The sequence below is a fragment of the Netta rufina genome, assembly GCF_964035555.1.
Source record: "Netta rufina genome assembly, chromosome: 1".
Taxonomy (NCBI): domain Eukaryota; kingdom Metazoa; phylum Chordata; class Aves; order Anseriformes; family Anatidae; genus Netta; species Netta rufina.
In genome coordinates this window covers 30,324,447-30,339,560 of record NC_140123.1, presented here as the reverse complement: position 1 = coordinate 30,339,560, position 15,114 = coordinate 30,324,447, and the positions used below count along the sequence as shown (strand labels likewise).

At 44.6% G+C, this 15,114-nt stretch overlaps 1 protein-coding gene across 1 annotated transcript in view; it reads right to left on the bottom strand.

Moving 5' to 3' along the window:
• Positions 1-13,630: 13,630 nt before the first annotated feature.
• Positions 13,631-15,114, bottom strand: part of SIAH3 (siah E3 ubiquitin protein ligase family member 3) — a gene marked incomplete at both ends in the record, with an annotated part of 37,930 nt that continues 36,446 nt past the window's right edge. Inside the window, one exon of the mRNA XM_084302761.1 lies at positions 13,631-14,224. Within this exon, the coding sequence (XP_084158887.1) occupies positions 13,631-14,224 (594 nt within the window). The remainder of the gene's footprint in view (positions 14,225-15,114) is intronic.

Below are 15,114 nucleotides of genomic sequence, written 5' to 3'. Positions count from 1 at the left end.
AAGCTTTGGGATTTCCTCTAGTGGGAAAATTAAAGTAGATTTCAGGAGTTCTGGTTCTTGTGACACTGAAGTGAACTGTCACCCTCCACTTATCCCTCCCAGCCTTACCTTACTTCACCATGAGACAAGTACTTCAGCTTATATTTAGGAGGTCTGTCCCAAAGGTGACAATATCAGCCCCAAAAGCAGGCTGAACTGAGGAGTTAGGGGCTGCCTAAGTAGAAGGAAGTAGAGTGTGTTTGGGAAAAGAGTTTGGTTGGGGCTCCTGAAGGCAGGACACACGGATGTGCAGCAGGATCTGGGATTTGGGTCCAGTTATCTAGATGTATGCATGGTGAAACCACCACAATTTTACCCTTGGGGGGCTGTGAGGCACCTGGTGTCCCACATGAGGACCTCCTGTTTGCTGTGGAAAATAGCCCCAAGTGATTTCTCAAGACCAGCAGTGATCCAAAGAGGGGGAAAGCACTTGAATAGGAAGTTTTCTGCATAAAAAATTAATAAAAATAAAAATGACTCCTTCATCTTTTGAGATATTTATGTTGATTGCACACAGCTGCGTTTATGTTTAGGGTTGGATACTCAAGCCTTTGGACACCAGGATCTCCCTCCACTGGTACACAGGGGCTGCTCTGCATTCCCTGAAGTGTCCTGATACAGGCAAAAGGGTCCGAAGAGGCTGGCATCATACTTCCTACAAGAAAAATGAAATTTACACAAGGCTCTTTTGTAGCTGTACAAATTGTTTTGGATTAATCTCAGTCCTGTGAGTGATTCTGGCTGGATGATAACCAGCTTTTTTTCTAATTTCTCCTGCATTGTTTGATGTAGGACTGAGCAGCTTTCAGTCAAAGCTGATTTTTTCTTTTTTTTATAAATAGATCTGGAAGCAAATTGAGTTTACATTCAGTCTCTTTGTCTATTATGCAGTTTTCATCGATGCAATAAGTTTGCAGAACAAATTTCTTCTGAGAGTCTTTATTACGTTTGTTAACAAGAACAAGGCTATTCCACTGGAGTATTTCTACCATAGTATTTGAAATACAGAGACGCTTTAATTTCTGTTGCTCTCATTAAACTTAGTGTCTTAAAAATCTTATCTCCATATGGACAGTTTCAGGATGAAGACCTTATCATTTGTTTGAAAAGAAACCCTACACGTATTCTTCCTGAATTCACCCTCATCTTGCCTGTAGCCCTGGGAAAACCACTTCTTTTCTTACAGATGTCTGCAGCCTGCTGCATTACCCTGTCACTTCCAGAAAATAGGATTTCTCACCTACAGATGGTGAGGAGAGAGGAGGATAGCCGTGAACATTAGGTTGAAATTACTTGTCAGGTTTGATCAATTCATAGAAAGACAAAAATCCTTTCTGAAAAGGCACAGTTGATTTCTGAAGATTAGTAGCGGTGTCCTCGCAGCTCCATTGTTTGGCTAAATTATACAAGGCTGCAGTTTATTACCTAAATGAAAGATTCATTTGCATGTAGATGGTACATAAATTATTTCATTCTGCACTGGCTGGTGCAATAAACAACCCCTCTCCCATACACATGCCCACAAAAATGCACACACGTATTCACCTGCCCCAGACTTATGGCACAGGGAGTGGTTCTTCCTTCTGTGTTTTGTTTTTGCTTTTATTGCCTTGTAAGTATTATTATTTGACAAAGCACTAGGGAAGGAGTACATGAATCTATTAAAGATAACAAAGCTCCATTATGACCTGAAACTCAGGAAAGCAGATGAATAAATCTTTCATAATGTGGAATAGCTGGTCCCTTGCTCTTCGAGCAAAGGAAAAAAAGAGTCAGTCTCAAAATGAACACTCATCCGAATCCTGCTGTTCTTGCGGTGACTTCTTCTTGCAGCAATTTCTTCTTACAATTTAGGCATGTCATGATGCATTAATTACCATCTGTGTGGCTGTGTTTAATGGGAACATTAAGAGACAATACCTGTTTTGCTCCCTCCTGGAGTAGTATTTATAGGAGATGAGCGTGTGTGTGCCAGAAAACAGCTCCCGATCTGCTGTATGTTTTATGGTTCACCAATGTAGGCTGCTAACAGGCAGGTAGTTGGCTGCCTCTGACAGGCAAAAAAGATATGTTTCATAAACGCTTCCTGCTCTGATTTTCAGCCTGGTTTCCTCTGAGCTGTGGTTTGTGCAGCCCCGTGATATGCAATGCCCTATCTCCAGGGAAAGCCCATGTGTGACCTGCATGGGCATCTGGGGAACTGGGTGTCCCATAAAAATGGGTGTCCTGGGATAACCAGGAGGGCTTCAGGGGAAAGGGTAACAAAGCTGGGGATGGAGCTCCCTGTAATGTTTGCAACAGAGGGCACAATGCATCATGTGTGCTCCTGGGGGATGCTGTAGAGTTTGGAAAAGTGGGTGCTGAGATTCTGCAGACAAGCCACCTGCCCAAGTTTTGGGCTGGAATAAAGATGTAGATGCTTCAGCCCTTAGCATGTACAAATTGGGGAAGATCAAAGTTCTTCTGCGTATGAAATATCTCAGTCCCCCATCTGGGAGCGTATGGAAAGCCATCTGAAATGTTATGAAAGCGCTCTCTGACCCACTTTGTTTGCTGATCACGTGCATGCAGCTTCAGGAAAAATAAAGCAACTCCTGCTTCTAGTCATTTTCCCCTTCGTCCATTAACATTTCATTTTCCTAAGATTAAGGAGGAAAAAAAATCAAGGCCTGAACAGCCTCATGTTTCTGAACACTTCGCAGCAGCAGAAAGAAACAAAATGAAATAACCCCTTAAATTATTACATTTTCAAAAAGAATCATAATCTCGTTGTATGTGTGGTGTGTGCCAGGCCCTCATTAGCATCCCAGGCTATTTTTAGCCCCTCTTCTTGCTGCGCGTGATGTTTGGCTGTGTTAAAGGAGGTGACGCGCTGCCTTCCCCAAGCATCATCTCAGTCCACAGAAAGCCAAAGCCCTCTGACCCTTTCTGCTCAATTTTTCAAGGCACAGCAACCATCTCTGCAAACTAGCGACTGCTCTGCTACCACTTCTGTAGAGGAAACTTGCCAGATCTTCCTCCATCATCAACTCATCTTTTTTTTTTTTCTTTTTTTTTCTTTTTTTTTTTTGATTTTTTTTTTTTTTGTGAGCAATACAATGACTTGATTCCTTTCCTCCTTATAAAGAAAACTAAGGGTGACCAATTCAGGTGCAGGCATGTACCTTCCAGATGTCTATAGCCAAGGGAGATGACATCCACACTTCACGTCCAAGGGCAGAAGTTGGTTTTTGTAGTCCTTTCAAGTCCCCTTTCATTTGCACATATGGCAGGAAATTTCAGGTGAGTCTAGCCTGAATCAGGTACAGTTTGCTTTCACTGTTTTGCTGAATTATTTAACACGAGCTCAATGTCCCTTGCAGCCAGGCTCCAGGAGGAATGAATGGTAATGAGGCTGTAATTTGTATGAGAGTCAACAGGTCAGCTGGAGGTACCCTGCTCTGGGAAGAGGGTGGGGGTAGCTCCAGTAAACCATGAATATTCATCTTGCACATCTGGTCAGTTTTGATCACTCAGCTCTTTTCAAGGCAATTTCTATCAGGCTTCATGTGAGCCTGAAACAGGTTTTGGCAATAAGAGAGCAAAGAAGAAGATTGATGTTAAAAGGAATTGACAGGCAATAGGGTTAGAAATCTTTCCCAATTCTGATCTTGCAGATAGCCAACCTGAAATTAAAGGGTTGGTCTCTGAAGGTCCTTGACAACTTATTCCTTGTCAATTGTGCCAGAAGAATACTCGCGCACACACACAAATAAACAAATAAATAAAACACAGCTCCCAAAGCCTCCAAGCCCTGAGGAGCAGCCCGGGGTTGTTTCTACTATTTAGTCAAACAGCAGGAAGATAAGAAAATGCCAATGCCCCTTTCTTTGTTTCCCCCCCACTCCATGACCAGCTTTGGGCTAGACACGGAAGCAGACTGCAAAGCCCAGATTCCCATGTGGGTTTTCAAGCTCAGATTCCCATGTGGGTTTTCAAGCTGCTGACACCGAATGCTGAGGGTGCTGAATCCAGCTCATGAGCAGCCCAAACTGGGCTTTACCTTTGTCATATATTGTGGCGGTGGTGACACTTTTCTTTTCAAACTGGTTACGACTGTAGAAGATTAAAGGTAGGCAATAACAAATTGCAAGGCAGGCTCTTGCAGGCAGTGTACTTTGGCAATTGTTCTTTTCTTCCTAATATTTCATTTCTACCCTCTCATGATGCACTACCCTCTTCATAGCAGTAGCCCTCCAACGCAAGTGGGTGATACAAGCTGAGAATACCAACTAGGATTTAACGGTGTTTTTCTGTGGCAGACATTGTGAAATGTTTTACAGATACCAATAGAAGGGTTTATTGCTGCTCTTTCATGTAGTACATCATCATAGGAATTTATAGAAAATTATATATGTCGGTACGGATTAAGCAATTCTTTCTGAGATATTGTTGCATGTTAAAGCAAAGCACTTCATACAATGCAATATATTAGGTCAATCACAAAAATTTGAGGGTGGACAGTGGAATATGGGCTCCAACAAATACAGGTATATATCAGAAATGTGTGGAAGAAATCATTGCTGAGGATTTGTACAGAAAATTCCTTACCCATTGCCATGTCAGTTCCTTTACTTAAATTCCAATCTAGCATAACTCACCTGGGTTTGGGCAGGTTACTCATACCTATCTCTGTGCTTAGTCCTTCCCTGTTCAGTGAAACATTTAAGCATAATTAGTAGGTCTCGTAACTAAGTCCTATGAAAGAGCTGCTATGCATTGGTCCGGAAAGCAAGCAGCTGCCTAGGGGTTTTGCCATCATAAGGGTCTCAAGTGGCATAGCCACGCACTGCCCATGCAAAAAAGAAGTAGATTCAGTTTCTCAGAGGATTAATTTTGTTAATTAACATTAGCAGGGCAATGACGCTGTTTGAATTTTGAAAGGAAAAAAATGTGCTTTTGCAGGTACTGTCTTTGATGCTCACAGATGGGCACACCTCAGCATCTCAGAGGTTAATTAAGCATTTAGATTAGGTGACCCATGTAATTAAATCATGGAGTCCTCATGTTCCAGATCCTCTCCTCTTCTCGGAGTGCTTCAGGATTGCCCACTTTTCCAGTTGGAGCTCAGATCCAAGCACTCCTTGCACTCCTTGATGCTTCTTTCTATCTGAAACTGGAATCCTGCCTCACAGCCTCTTGCTGTTTTTCTGCCTGCTGCATGTTTTGCGATGCCTTGTGCTAGTTTGCCTTAGGGTTAAATGTGTCTGTCCTGGGAAATGACATTGTGTTATGACATGTGGCATCTAGCACAAGGCTGAAGAGATAGCCAGGATCCCCTAACCCTTTGGGAGTAAGAAGTCTTGTGCAATTACAGTGACAAATGCAACCATTCCCTAAAAAAAAAAAAAAAAACTGTCTCACAGAGCAGAGCAGGGGCTAAAAGCATCACACGAATAAAAAAGCCTAGAACAGGCTGTGGTTTCATTAGGGACAAATGAGGGAAGCTGTCCTGCAGTTTAATATTGCCCTGAGCTGCTGGGACTTTCTGCACACCTGCAGCAGTGCAGTATTGCAAACCAGCATGGACAGGCTCCATCTCAGCAGTGAAAACCAGGGTTAACCATGAGTGACTTGAAATTGCCTCGATCAATGTCTGCAGTAAGTGACAACACATGCTTAGCATATACATTTTGTTAATTAAGCCTAACGTCCCAGTGGGGACAGGAGCCATTTAAGGTTTCCTCATCTAGGAAGACTTGGTAAAGAATTGAACTGAGCATCTTTGAGCCTTGCAAGGGGGCAGAGCTGCTGCCTGTGGAGGAATAAGGAGTTTTGTAGGCTAGGTGTTTGCTCTGGAGGCAAGGGAAGGAGACTGCTCTAGGGCTGTGGTTACACTGAATATCTTTGGCACCCAAGGAGTTAGAAGAGGGATCTTCAGCATAGATGCTGATGACAGGGTGTTCAGGAGCATCAGGACTGGAGATGGTCATGGGGGGTGCCAGCCACTGGGAACCACTGGATCCAGTGTTGTGAGTGGGATTTAGGTCGTCTGATTGCAGTGGCAGCGAGAGGGCTCAGCCTTCAACATCAGCAGTAGGGGAGAAGGGGATGGGATATGATGTCTGAATTGTTTTCTTCCCCCTCTTGCTGGGATGATGAGGGGACAACCAGCTCTTCTGCCTCAGGGATGGTGACCCCCTACCCACCTGTGTCTGAGCTGGAGCTTCATCTGAAGGCTGCAATGCGAGCAATCCATGACGATGCTGAGGATCGCACATCACCGTGACCAAAATCAAAAACCTCCCCTGGCTGAAGTGATGTCAATGAGCAGAGAGCAGTAAGCAACAGGCATTTTAGTGACAATGAAAATGTTTCCCACCACCACCACTCTTTTCTCTGCCTTTCCCCAGAGGACACGAGACCAAACATTTGTGCAGCTGAGTCTGGAGGGCCTCTCCTGAACCGCAGGCCCTCATGTGGGGGCCAAAATCAGCTTCTGTCTACACAGCTCTGTCCCAACACACTCTTGTTTCGTGACAAATAAGAGCCCAGGCCAGCTCAGTTAGCACTTCTCGGATGGGGGATGACTGCCATCGAGTCTTTTAACATGCAATTATACTTCGAAAGGTCACTCTGTGCAAACGGTGCCGTGAGGCTCCATGTTTATTGACTCTCTCTCTTCCCCAGGCAATTTGCTCAGTTTACATGTAATGAGTAAATGCTGCTCTTGGCTGCTGCCCAGCCAAAGAGGTCTGAAAGCCAAGCTGTGTCTGCCTTCTGCCAGGGCATAGTGACCAAAACTAAAGGGTGATCCAGGAAAAAATGCTGACCTTTAGCCTGGGAGTGTATTTTCTTGTCATGTTTGCTTTCAGACACTTTGCTATAATTGTCCTCATCAAAATCCTCCCATTTCTTCTAATTTTCAGCCATGGGTGAACTCCATCACTTGTAGTTGAGCTAGATTTTGGGTGACTTTTTGTCCCACTGACAACATTCACCTGCCGTGTAGCTCCTACCCTGGCTGTGCAGGTTCAGACCTGTTTCTAGATGTGTCTGTTGTGTCTGCTTGAGGCAATCAGGGAAGGAAAATGGGGTTTATCACACTAGACAGTAAATCAGTCTTGCAGATGGCTGTGATCTGTAGAGTTAGGTTAGCTCCAGGATGGATGGCTGAACTGCTATGGGCTGAACAAGTGGCTTAGCCTAGTAAAGTGGTGGGACTGTAATGCCAGGATAGTTTCTGATGCTTGTGGTGACTTGGCTCTGATTCCTCCAGGCTTTCAGCTGATGGAGGAAGAGCAATCAGGAGACGTGGGTGTGATGCAGCCCAGCACAGACAGCACGGTTAAGTTCTCACCCTCAATACTCTAAGGACAGATCAAATGCAGATGTGTTTTTAATATTATTTTCCCCTATATGCACAACCAACAATCAACATGTGTCGGTCCTCCTAGATAGCAGTATAGAGCTGGTGAGTTTGCTGTAACCCACAGCCAACACCAGCTGGTACAAATGCACACCGCTGGAGGGCCTAGGCTCAATCCCCACTGTTTTTCAGTGCTGGAGGTATCACACGGAGTTGCCGTACAACAGCCACAATTTACAGGCTGTCAGGAATTCAGCCAGCCCTCCTCAGACCCAGGGCTGTCCCTGCCTTCTGCCAATCCAGCAGAGCGGCCGCTCTGAGGCTTACCCAGCGGAGGCTGAATAAATCTCCTTGGCAGCTCTCACATTGGTCACACCTTTCGGTGGATATTTATCCTCTTCTTGCAGTCCCAGTTAAATATTTCTTTGAAAATACTCCAGAAGTGGCTGAGTGGGGGCTATCATGCGCCAAAGTTCAGCCCTCTCTGGCAGCTGGAAATCCTTTCCCAAGGTCACGTCACGAGAAACCACTGCCCAGAGGCAACAATGCTATATTTCTGCTTCACTCAGGACCCTCTTAGCTCATTTTTTTTCATTTCAACATTTCAGTGAGTAATCAGGGTAGCCCTGAGACTGTCACTCTTCAAGATATCTTCTTCCACATCTCAATAAAGCAAAAGCACAGCCATCACCTGGAGCTCATTTTGAGTAATGATCCCCTTCAGGATCAGTTGCTATTTTTAAAGATGTTATCAGCCATGAAAGGTCTCACTGTATTATTATTTTATGCTGCTGTATTATACTGCTATTTATTTATATTACTGTAGTTCCCAGAGACCTTTCTGAGGATCAGGACCCCACTGTGGAAGACACAGGGTGACCTCCCATGTTTTGTAGCCTGCTGTCATTGTCGGAAGCCAGAGAGGAACCTGTATCCAAAAATAGGAGCCCTCTCATGGAGATCTGAAACAGCCTAATGTTTTTGTGCAAGATCCTATTTAATTCTCAAAGCTAAGGGAGGGACTATCATTGATTTCATCTACTGTTGGGCTGAGCATCTCTAAAACTCATCCAGTCTCTCATCCAGTTCTGTGGTCCAGTCCTTTGCCAAGGTTTACTAGAAGAGAACCAAACAGATCCCTGTGGGTATATTTTGTGTTCCTGCTATGAGAGGCAAAGATATAGGGCAGAGGCATCCCTCTCAGGCACACACACTGGTGAGTTCAGCAGAGCCTCAGTGGAGCCTTGGTGTCTCAAGCCCTAAAACCATCTCCGTCAATATTAGTAGGTTTTTAGGGAGAAGTCTTAAAATCATCTAAGGCTTTGAGCCAGCTACCTGACAGATGTTATTTCCTATAGGTGAAGTAAGGATCGTAACATGAGGGAAATGTCTACATTGGTTGTGCTTGCAGCTCTTTATCAGGCCAAATGAGACTGGGGCTTCACCCTGAATGAGTAGGAAATGCAACACTGTCCCCACAGTCCGCTGGCCAGGCAGTCCTGTCTGAAAAACAAGATCCTCTCCAGAGTTGTTTCATGCCTAGCAGTATTTGCTGACTTTTTAAAGTGGTCTCCCTTAATGGAGAAAGCAAGAATATCTGCATTTCTCTTGAGCTCAAGCCAGTGGGACTTGACTGGCAGTGAAACGACTCTTGCTAAGCAGACATCCAGTCTGTGGCAAGAAGGAAAGTGCTTTTAAGACTCTGCCCCACATCTCACGTTTTCTTTTGAATAAGTTTTTTTCTTTGTCTAAAAGCCCCGATTTTTTTTTTCAGCCTGCACTACATGGACGTTAAAGCAGTTCGTCATTGTTGCCATGAAAGTTCAAAGCCATTTGTCTTCAATAAGGTTACTTGATGCAATTTCTAACTGCACGAACCCCTCAGTCCTGGGGCTTTCTACAAGATTAAGTGATGTATTCAGATAGGCAGTGTCTCGGGAGGATTTTCAGTACCTGGAAGATATAAAGCTCATTCTACATGAAAGACAGCAGTCTTTGTAATTGGTGTTTCCCATTTCCCTCCCACTAAGGTATGTTAGGCTCTTTTTTCGAGCCTGGTATCCCTTTGTGAAAGAAAGTACTGTGGAAACAGCCATTTTTGCAATGAATGAGTGCCTTCATCCTTCTCTTGAAGATTATCACTGCCTGCTTAATCCTTCACATGTCTGCTGTGAAGGGACAGTGCCAAAAGGGGGATAAAGAAGCTATGCACTAATCTATTGCCTTTGTGGAGATGGAAAGAATGACTAGGTGAGAAGAGTCACAACAAAGGGTAGGAGGTATACGTGTAATTTTCGGTTCTTCCAAAGACTTTTTGGGTGGTTTCATCTGATACTTCCCTACCTTGGTGAGAGCTATAGGGGTGAAAGATAGCAAAGTTGGCTGCAGGTGCTGCCCTGTGCTACCCCACTCTGAAACCCCCTGGTTTTCCTCAGGGTCATCTGGAAGACGCTGGGGACAGAACTTTTTGTTAACTGTTCTGGTGATGGTATGTGCAGCAGAATACAGGCTTTGCTTTTTGTCCTTTGCTCAGCTGGTGTGAGCATGCAGCACTAATTCTATTTAAAATAAATAAATAAAAACTCTTGCTTGTGTCTGGACTGCACCTCCTCTGTGTGAAAGTTGTTTCTGATCCATCTGGAGCAGAAGTACATCTCTGTGTCCTTTCTGACAGACCCCACTCCCATCAAAGTGTTCTTCAGCTGTATTACGGGCTGGAAAAGCAGATAAATCACCTATACTGCAGCGCTGTCAATCAGCCTTAATTCCTCTGAAGCCCAAAAGAGAGAGTCATGTAGCAGTTCCCAGCAATTTATTGTAGCCCATTCATTTTATTATAACCTTTTCATTTTCCAGAATTTACCATCGCTCCTTTCTTTAATAGCTTACCGGCCTGTATTCATAAAGGATGGCTTGAAATGTAGGATATGATATCGCAGTCCAGTGGGAAGGGGACTACTGCCCTACTTCTCAGCAAACCCCGAGGCTGGCACTGCTACCTTGCACACAGCAAGATCCTTTGTCATCTTCAAGATGATGAGACCCGGGACGCTTCAGCTGATTTATAAGGAGTCGTGGATATATGATGCGAGCTTAATTCATAATGGGATTGAGCTAAAAGCACTAATGCTGTTTTACTGCGGACCTGACATTAACATTCACACTGTGCCTGATGGATAGAGCAGAAGAACCAGAGTAGGTTTTCTAGTGTGTCTGGTGGCAATCCATCTGGCTCAGCCTGATGAAATTATGGTCGCAATTTGCTAATCTAGGCAGAAGAAAATCCGTCAATGAACACAAATATGTAAAAACTTTTAAATACCCTATCTTGTCTATGTAAAATAAATAAATAAATAAAAAATAGGACCGATACTCTCAGGTAGGTAGGAAAACAGAATTTCGCAACACCTGTGTAGCAATTTTTGCAAGATCTCATTTTCATCTGTATCAGAATAAGGGTAATTCCTTGCTTCACGGAGATTTAAAGCTGTATTCGTCGTGTTTTTGAAGGTGTTTGGAGTGACTGGTCATAATACATTATAAAGATAGAAAATATTATAGTACAAAATTAATTCTAGAATCTAAAAATTCAGAATCTCCTTTGGGAAACCAAGTTACAAGTGCCTTCCAGCCATGATCAGATAACTGTAAAAAGTGCTACATTATGGGCACTGAAAGAGAGCATGTAAACCAAATTTCATTGTTGATCCTACTTGCCAGCTTTTCAGGATTTATGTCCCATCATGCAGAATATTTGTTCACCTTCACTTTATGGCAGTGAAGAATTGCTCATAGGCTTTGAATTATGAGGGAATTAGAATGTTTTACATTGTAGAAAGTCATTAAATATACCCTTAAGCTTTTGAGTTTTATGTGGAAATGCTTATTAGGATTGGTTTTAGGTACCTGTAGTTCTGTTCTTCCCTAAATGTGTCCCCCCTTTCTGTCCTGGGAGTCTTCCTGGGCATATTTTCATCAGCACTCAGAGGTATTTGGATTTCTGAAATCCCTGCCAGAGGATTGCAGCTCCAGAGGGAGACAAGAGGATGTGTGAGGTGTGAGGAGGTCTGTGCTGGAGAGGTCAGACTTCCACAGGACCTCCAGCACCACAGAAATTAGAAAACCAGGACACTGGCAAGGGATGGAGATGCCCATCCCAGAGAACTGCTGCCACCACGCTCATCCTGCCAGAAATAGACCGGTTCTTTGGAGAGGGGCATGCCCCAAAATACAAACACTGCATTCTTCATTTCAAGAAAAGGTGTCAATGAGTGAGAAGTAAAGGTCTGGAACAAGTGAACACCTGAGGAATACACCTTCCTCTGGAGCTGGTTGTGATCGGACAGCACAAGCAGCTTGATGTTAGGTCACTACAAAGAGCTCGGGAAGTTTAAGCTAGAGGAATTGTTTTTCTTCATGTTTTATTGCTTTTGCTTTTAGTTCAGCAGCAGAATATTTGCCAGAGGAGCTGGAGAAGCCAGTTTCAGTCCACAAAAATGCCAATGATTTATTTATTACCATCATTTAGGGAAAGGGCAGCAGTTGCTGGTTCTGAATATTTAACATCTCAGGGAAAAAGCAAGCCACTCTGAAGCCTGCTTGTTCCAGTGAAGTGCTGCAAACCAGCACATCCCCTGCAGGATTTGGAGGTGAGAGAGCTGTGTGGGTATGTCTCTGCATACTCTTAGAGGGACCGAGACTTCTTCAGACCTCAGCCTCCATTCCTATGTGGTCATGAGCAGCCTACTGAAGAGGACCTGGTTCCCTTCTGAGAGGCGACCTGCTATGAAAGCCCAGGTGAGGAGGTAACTCAGAAGATGCACTACCTGCATTTCTCAGGAAAATTGCAATTTGTTTTACTTCATGCATCATTTATAGTAATTCCCAGGAGAGCATCAGGTGGGAGAGATTGGCATCAAGGTTTTTCCCTACCCAAAGCTGGCTATGTGAGACGCCTTTTGAAATGATGGAGGACTGATCTTAGCTCACTCACACCCCACCCAAGGGAGGAGTGCCTCTGACCACTGCTGTCTGTACACTCAGGAGAAGAAAGAGACACTCATAACCCCACAAGTATATAGAAGAAAAAAAAAATTAAGGTCCTTTTTAAAGGAAAACATTCAAATCTCATAGCCAATTTGCAAACAGCTATTCCAGCTTTGTTGTTTTAAATCAACCAATACTTAGCAGCACAAGCTGGGGGGGCTAAGGGGCACAGAATTCAATAATAAGATCAGTACACAAATTAGGGACTTCCTGCCACTTCATGTTCTGAAAATCTCATTTGTAGTACATGAGGAAACAGTAGATAAAAAGGTGAATGTCCTGTTTGTAGGTTATGGTTATCTCCATCCTGGCAGCAGACCATCTATCAGGACTCTCACTCTGCATCGTGACACATGAATGAGATTCAGCCATGCTCACAGTGACCACCCACTAGCTGTCGTGGCTGATTTAATGCAGGATGAAGCTTCCAAGGCCCCGGCTCAGTGAAAAAAATGACTTTTTCTTCTGAAATGTTCACAGTCTGGCTGGTGAACGCTGCCTCTTCAGGAGATAAAGGGAGCTCTGAAACCACAAACTCACTGGGGCTTGGTTGTGATCATAGTACAAAAGTTAAATCTCTGGTGCTGGTGTGGAAAAACCACAGGAAGGTAAGTAAATGGTGCAAAAGGAAGGTGTGGGGGGGAGGCACAAACTTCCTCCGACAGTCTGAAACCTGCTGCAACTCTGTTCACTTGAGGTCATTCACTGCAGTGCACCAGTTCCTCTGAAGCTGCTCTTGAATCAGTGATGAAGGAACCTGTTGCAAATTGGGTGCTCCTGTACCTTGGTGGAATACTTTACCTTTTACCAGGCATGGGGGCCTCCTTAATACCAAACAAATCAGGCAGACAACAAAGGAAACCCATTTTCATGGCATTCTCAGACCAAAGGTTTCTTTGGGTCACCCCTGGTGCACTCTCCAGGAGAGCAGTGTTAACCCAAAAGGCTCCAATATTGCTGGGAGGGCGCCAATAAATGGATTAGCCTCTTTAAAATTTCTCATAAAATTGTATTAACAAAACAGTGAGTACATTACACAGAGACCGTAACCACAGGATGTTTACATAATGCCCACTGTGGACCAGTACTAAATACCATAAAAGACCTGAGACCCCCCCCAAAACGTCTGCAAGTTCTGGCTCTCACGAGGCAGCAGGAGCACCGTGATTCCTCCTTCTCCTTCTCCTCCTCCTCCCCTCACATTTCAGCCTCGCCGTTGTGAACTTTGCTGGTGCTTATTGCAATTCCTATCGCTAGGCTCCCATTATCGGAGAAGAGCTGAGCCAGGGAAGTGTTCAGCACGAGGCAATCCCCATCCGAAATGACGGAGTCCACGCACTCCAGCACCGACCTGGGGGTCGCCTCCCACTTGAGGCGCCTCTGGTTCCTGTTGAGCTCGAGCCGGTAGGTGAAGTTGTCGGCTTGGGTCGGCGTGCCGATCAGCATCATCGTGGCGAAGAACTGCGGGTGGCCTTCGTACTTCTCCTGCTTCCTGAGGACCAGCAAAAACTGGTGGCCAAGGCAAGAGTGCATGATGATCCAGTCTGTGGGTGCGGGCAGGTGCATGTCCGTGGCCAGGAAGACAATCTCTGCCCCCTGAAGGATGTTGATGCGGTGGGTCTGCCTCAGGTGGGACACCACCACCTCCAGGTGGCCTTCCCACGGGCAGGAGAAGAGCGGGCACGTGCAGGGAACCAGCTGGGGGTCGTGCACAGCCTCGTGGTGATGGCAGGGAGAAAGGCCGCCTTGCTCCGTGGACGTCTGCGCGGCTGCGCAGCGGGTCGGTGCATACTGCGAGAAGAGAGAAATTACACATGATAGCAGGACAAGAAACACATGCAGGTACACAATATCCCACCTCAAACAGCATCAGAGGCACCATCTGGAACCCAGCCTCCTGAAACCAGACTGAGAGCAAGGGCAATCCAGGCCTGGATTTGCATGGCAAAAGGTGCTGGTGGCTGCCTTGCTCTCCAGGAGAAGAGAGAAATCCATTTGAGCCATGATAAGTCACTTTAAATGAAAGTGATATATGTGTTTAAAGAGCTATTTCATTAGTTCAGGGGGGGAAATCTGATTAAAAAGAAAGAAAAGCCCAAAAATACTAGGACAGCATGGGGCATTTTATATAGTTATGGCTCTTGCAGCTCAGAACAAGGAAATGAAATATGTATGGCTTTATTATTCTTTAATGAAACACACTGGCAAATACAGGCATTTCTCCTGAAATGATATGCTTTATAACACCCATAATTTGTGAAATAAAAGTCAGTTTTTATTGTATACGGTGCCTTCATTTTTTTTTTTCTGGTCAATGTATTTGTGCTTAACTGATGAGCTCTCCTACATAAACCTTAAACGGCTCTCAAAGGTGGATAGATGGCAAATTTAGGGCATTTTTATGCTAAAGTTAATTTGGATTAAGGTAAGGCAGCTAAATGGAAAGGCAGAGGCTCTTGCAGAACGATTGCATGTGAGGACTAAGAAGCAAATCGCACTGCTTCTGTCAGGCGGACATCGCTGAAGAGAAATGAGTAAGTCTTACTCAATCCAAAGTGTGTCCACATGTAATGCTATTCAGGAAGAGTAATGGCTCTGCTGCAATAACTCTGTGCGTAGACAAACCCTCAGGCACGAGCATGACGGTCATGATTCATCCTACCTAATTTTAAGCATTTACT